General features: G+C 36.0%; 1 protein-coding gene across 4 annotated transcripts in view; it reads right to left on the reverse strand.

The window, feature by feature from the left end:
- PIG-B (phosphatidylinositol glycan anchor biosynthesis class B) overlaps positions 1–5654 on the reverse strand; it is a 48877-nt gene extending 43223 nt beyond the window's left edge. Inside the window, exons 1-3 of one of the 4 annotated variants that reach the window (XM_071664661.1) lie at positions 5456–5654; positions 4609–4730; positions 1017–1149 (exon numbers count right to left, since the gene is read on the reverse strand). In XM_071664661.1, the coding sequence (XP_071520762.1) occupies positions 1017–1141 (125 nt within the window). In that variant the 5' untranslated portion in view covers positions 1142–1149; positions 4609–4730; positions 5456–5654. Of the gene's footprint in view, positions 1–1016; positions 1150–4608; positions 4802–5455 lie in introns of all 4 variants that reach the window. The other 3 variants (XM_071664659.1, XM_071664660.1, XM_071664662.1) reach the window with 3 other exon arrangements.
- Between the last annotated feature and the right edge of the window lie 346 nt (positions 5655–6000).

Here is a 6000-nt window from a genome sequence, read left to right on the forward strand (position 1 = left end):
GCACACATGGGTATATCTGAAGGAAAAGTAGTCATGATGGTATCATTCACATGTGAATTTCTGACCATGAATACAAAAGAAATGAAGAGAGTAGATCTGTCTGATATGAAATGCCTGAGGACAATATGTTGTGTGAAGTGGGTTTAACACGTAAGGAATGACAGACATTAGCCAGAGTGAGCTGAAGTGATTCAGACATTCAGAAAGGAAGAACAAAGACAGACTGACTAAAGGATTTAAGTGTTAGAAGTGAAGGGGAAGGGGGACACTGAGAAGGAAATGGGAGGATGGAGAAATGGAAGCTTTAGGTTATCAGGGCCAGGACATTCAGAAAGTCAACTGGTATATGCTAAGTATACTAATATGGATCATAAGTAGGGGTCGACTTGCTGTCTATATGGTTTGTTGGGTTGAACAAAAGCACAGGAAGTGGTTAAGATAAACCATAAAGTAGGTCTGTAGAGTTTCGTTATGCATGATAGGCTATAGTTTTGGTATACTATACATAACAGCTAGAGAGTGGATGTATGCAAATAAGATAACCGTGCATTTGTTCTTGATGCTACCAAATTAAGACAGGAAAGATAAAGTAAAAAAAAGGGTTCCAGTAAAATACTTTGCATTTTACTATATCAAATCTATTATAATGAATGGATGAACTGTTTTATACTCCCCAAAAATATTGCAACTTGTCATCATAAGTTACAGTATAAGTTTCCACATTTTTGTCAAAATAAGACTGTCTACATAAAGGTAGTTCTTTTAGCTTCAGCTAAATGAATTAGTCACAAAAGCTTTATAGTATTTGGCTGAAAGTGGATCTCTGGAGGAAGAACCTGCTTTTAGTTTCTCCTAGTAATTCTCTACATCATTACACAATCATGTATTTCTTAGAATACAAAATGAGGCATAGTAAATATGCTTCTGGAAAGGTAATAGATATAAAAACTCACATACTGATTTGTATGGAGGTACCATAACCATTGTTGCAAACTCTATGTCTTATTCAAACTTACCCAAAGACCATATAATGAGCAATTTCTGTAGCTTGCCAGAACTCATCTGCCACAAACCAGGTTTGGATGAGAACAACACTCAGCAATCTCACCATAATGAACAGCCACAGCGGACTATTAGCCATCTTTCAGCCTGAAAAATATGCATTTCACAGGACTACAGAAAAACATGAAAGTATGTACATCAAAAATGACCTCTAAATTTTTGTTACAGTATCTGTGGTACAAATGTAGTCCATATCCAATAACCTAGTAAGGAGTTACAATGGACACATGAAAGTAGCAGCATTTTTTGTGCACGAGACCTGCAACCTTGACCATTCACCTTAACCACAATAATTTAAATCAAATATAGAACTTTGTGTGCAGTTTCTGTGGCACTATGTGGTCCATATCCAATTACCTAAACATGAGATTACACCTTAAATAAGCACTGTTTACAAGTAAAAATACATCACACTAAGTACAGGTACGTTACACTAATTCTGATCTTTGGTCTAGATTCTTGACATTTGCTCAATGTTCTCCATAACTTCACCTCCGGTATGTGATCTTTGTTGCACCTACTGGTGTCACACTGATGACCCATTGCCTTATATTAAATGCATGCTTAGAAAATGTTCCTGATGTTGTGGGCGAGCCATGAGCTCTGGCAATATCATCACACTAATAACATCAAAACCCCTTAAACTTTATACAATTACTTTGAGTTGATGCTCTTCTCCTCACAAACATACAATACACCTGGGCATTTCCACTCATAGTTCTCATGGGCTTTAGAACATTGTTTTGAAAAATTTTCTCTATCTACATTTTTTTTTTCATGAACACCATTCAAGCAAGTTATCAGAAAGCAGTGATTAAGTGTATTCAAAACATGTATATATACATATATTTTATTCTTTTTCTCTATCATACTTGATCACTGTTTCCCAAGTCAGTGAGGTAGTGCCAGGAAACATGAAGAAAGACCCACCCACTCATATAAACACATATATACATACATGCACATACACATACATATACATACACATAACTATACCTTAATCTTCAAAGTATGTGAGTGTGAAGTCACAAACTAAGGATCCTAGGAAGTGAATGTCAATACCTAAGGGGAAATGTGAGGTTATTGTACAATCAGTTGATCTATAAAATTCTTTGGTCTATCTTCATATCATTCAATCCTAAACCTTCTGTGATCTTCATAACTTTCCCTAAAATCAAGAATTTATTTGTTTGATAAGATGTAAAAAGTATCATCTACACCGCAAAGCAAATTACATTGTCTCAAACCCCATACCCTTGAACAAAGTACTGGTTTAGTTTAGCAGTATGTTCACTTTTATCTTTAAAATCTTTAGTTGTTTAAATATCTGAGCACAGATAAAGGATAAATGTCTAATAGGGTGGTGCAGGCAAACAAAGGGCATACAGTGAGTATAATACATCAGCAGAAGAGGGTAACAAGTGGGTCCAGATGAACCAAGGGACTCCTGTCAGAGAAGGAAGGAGGTCTAACATATATCAAATACATGATGCATCATTATAGGATACTCAGTGATACTGATGGTAAAAACTTAAAAAGTCAAGTTAATATTAGACACACCAACATAGTACTAGGGTTCATATGGATACAGGTACAAACATTATAATGGATCTACAAGGCACTGAGGTATATTATCAGTACCAGTAATAACTGCCTGAGTATTGGGAGGGTTAGTGATGGCTGCGAAGTGAACCAGCACTTCAGTGGTTGTCAAGCTGCTTCCTCTAACCCAGGTTGCTGTCTTTTCTTTCTGCCTCACACACATGTGGACTACTAGCACTGTGTTCACAAACATACAATCTCTCCCTGTCATAAATAACACTTGACAACACTTAATTCACACAGCTCCTTCCTTTTCACTCTTTGATTTTCCTGTGGTGAGCACTATGTGCTAGCCCTGCCTTTTGGCAAAATGGTAGGATCAACAGACAGTAGTAATAGTAGGTACGAACATTTAAGCAAGAGCATTAGGTAGTAGTAGCGGGTAGGAGCATTAAGCAAGACCATAAGATAGAAACAGTCAATAGGAACATTAGGTAAGAGCCTCTACATATGCTGCACTAGAGTTGCCCTCTGCCATTGGCCTGTTAAGAGTGAGGCACTAAAGGTTAAGAAGCATGCTGCACTGGAGTTCACTAGTTAGAGACTACTGCTTTGGCCACATCCCCGAGGGAGTTCCAGTTAGGAACTTGCATCAGAGATAAAGAACGATAGATGGATACAAGGCATGAGTTACATAATTTAGGAAATCCATAAGATTATATCAAATTAAGCTAGATGAATAAGATAATATGAGATAATTAGCTACCTAAAGTATCTGCAACATAATCTAATCAAATAGCTGCAATACCATTCCTTACTCTTTAGCTCTGACCAAAAGATAGCAATCTCACCTTATTTGAAAGGACACAAGTTTGAGGTCACTTTCAAAAATATTAATTAAACAGTAATAGTCTACAACAGAGACATCTCTTTTGTAGGATTGACAAGTTAGTTTTTCTCAAACAGAATTTTGGTGATACTATAAGGAATGATATAAGAATGTAGGTTTTTGCTTCACTACCCTCTTAAACTATCTTTCAAGTCTGATGAGCTTGTTTGTGGAATGGTTGAGGGACAGAATGTGAGGGGTTAAAGAATTACAATATAATGAAATGCAAAAATCAAAAAACTTGCTGTCTCAAGAAAAACACACACTACTCGATATATATCCCCACTATGGTCTTTCATTTGGGGAACAATATAAACAATGAAATCTGATGTCTATTGAGATCTATGAATCTAACCCTGTATGTGAGAGATATCATAAGCATTAATAGCCCTAAATTGATATAATCATTTAAACTCACCTAACATATTTGCAAAACTTGGCTTATCAGATTCAAACTTAAAAAGGCACTGTAACATTCACTGGAATGCATAAATAATAAAGGATAATAGGTACTTTTATACTCTACTGGCAAGTTATCTTGTTTTGTTACAGAATTCATTTTGTATGTTGACATACGAACTGAATATAGCTCTATAAAATCTGAACAAATACCAGGAGAATGTTTTTGGTCCCACATTCACAGGATGGTCACTTTTTTAATGTCTCAGTATGTAGCACAAGGAAATTACAAAACAATGAGTGGACACCAAAGGTATCCCTCCTCAATGTTTACTATTTGCAAGATTTCAATAAAAATCTTATAAATGAATTACTTAAACTGCCTACTGTTCACTCCAAGTCTTATTACTCCAAAATCCATCTCTACTTCAAAACCCTGCCTACTTTATGAAAACTCAAGATTAATGGAATTGCAGGTGCTACATCTGCAATCACATCTATACATTGCAATGATGCATTTCTAGAGATTTTGTCAATTTCAATCACCTATAAATCTGAAATCTGTAAAGTAGAGAGTTACCAACTTACCTTTGTTTTTTTAATTTAAGTAACAATAATGCACATCATCCCACTAACCACTATCCCTCTATCTTAAGGATGATACTCTTATATCTTTTACACCTTTACGATTTTACTATTACATCTGTAAAGCATACCTGGTGAAGTCTTTTGGGGTCTTCTACCCTCGCAGCCTGGGCTAAACCCAAGTTGTTGGACTAGGTCATTTGTTGACCGAGTTGTTGGAAGCCACAACACAGGCCCATGTAGCCCCCACAGCCTGGATGGTTTGGTACACCTACAGGTACTTATCCAAGACACTCTTAAGCTTCTGTGCATCCCACTATGTTTCTGATGATGGCAAGCAAAGTAATAAATGGTCTCAGGCAATGGATGTTTAAAGTGTTTTCCCTTTTTGCACACATCTTTGAATTTCAAAATTAATAATTAACAAAACTTCCATTGCTAGTACGTTGTTATTTCCAAGTGTAAGTTGAGAACCATAACTTCTACAATTTTCAAAGTATAGGTGATGACATATCTCTCCTATATACATTCCTGGAAGTATGACCATATCATTCATAATCTTTTAATTTTTACTAATTTACAAAATTAGTGCTATATAATTTTTTTTACACTAATTTGATATGCTTTAAATGTTCTGACGTAGTGCAGATTCCATCAGAGGCTACCAAAGCAACAGAGGAGTTATAAATCAAGCAAGTTCCTACACAGGCCAGTGTGTGAAAGAGATCAGTTTAGGAAATTTACCACTGGCCTGAATTACTCCTTTTACACTCTAGCCTGTGTGCTGACATGAACTGACAGGTGACAATACACTTTGTCTAAGGTAGCACTTCAATCTCTGATGGCGGATTCTACCATAATAACCTTCAGTTGTTGATAGCCATTAAATCCAACATCATTCATAGACATTAGCCAAAAAAAGAAACCTATAGACGGGCTTTAACTGTATAACTGGTTATTCTATATTCATTTCCTTACCTGTTCTTTTCCCCCCTGCTCAATATCTTAATTTACTAATACCATCTCCCGTCCGTCTCAGGCACCTCCAGATGTAAACATTGGCTTACGATGTTGTTGTTATTGTACACAATTAAATCCAGGTCACGTATAAGAGTTCAAAATGTCCCATTACCCATTTTCCTTATAATTGTTCTCGTTGAAAACTAAGTAACCATTAATCTCGTCCAAGTTTTCATATATCGTGGAAATTCAGTAAAGATATCAATAAACAAATTTCCTGCACGCATTTTCACTCCGTCCTTGACTTTCATGTGTTACGTAATGTCGTGGCAGAATCAATGTTTGGTAAATATACATCAAATTAAGGGCATGGGTATTTAAGATTACAGTTTCCATTCACAAACTGCATCTCTAACTAAAAAGATATTTGCTCACTGTTCTGATCTGTTGAAAATTCATACACGTATCAACTCAAAAACCTGTGACCACAATTTAAGCCAATAAACCGATTAAACCTCCTATACTCCAAACTCCAGCGTTAGAGGGAAATTTTTCCTGCTATA

The sequence above is a fragment of the Panulirus ornatus genome, chromosome 9 (assembly GCF_036320965.1).
Source record: "Panulirus ornatus isolate Po-2019 chromosome 9, ASM3632096v1, whole genome shotgun sequence".
NCBI lineage: Eukaryota > Metazoa > Arthropoda > Malacostraca > Decapoda > Palinuridae > Panulirus > Panulirus ornatus.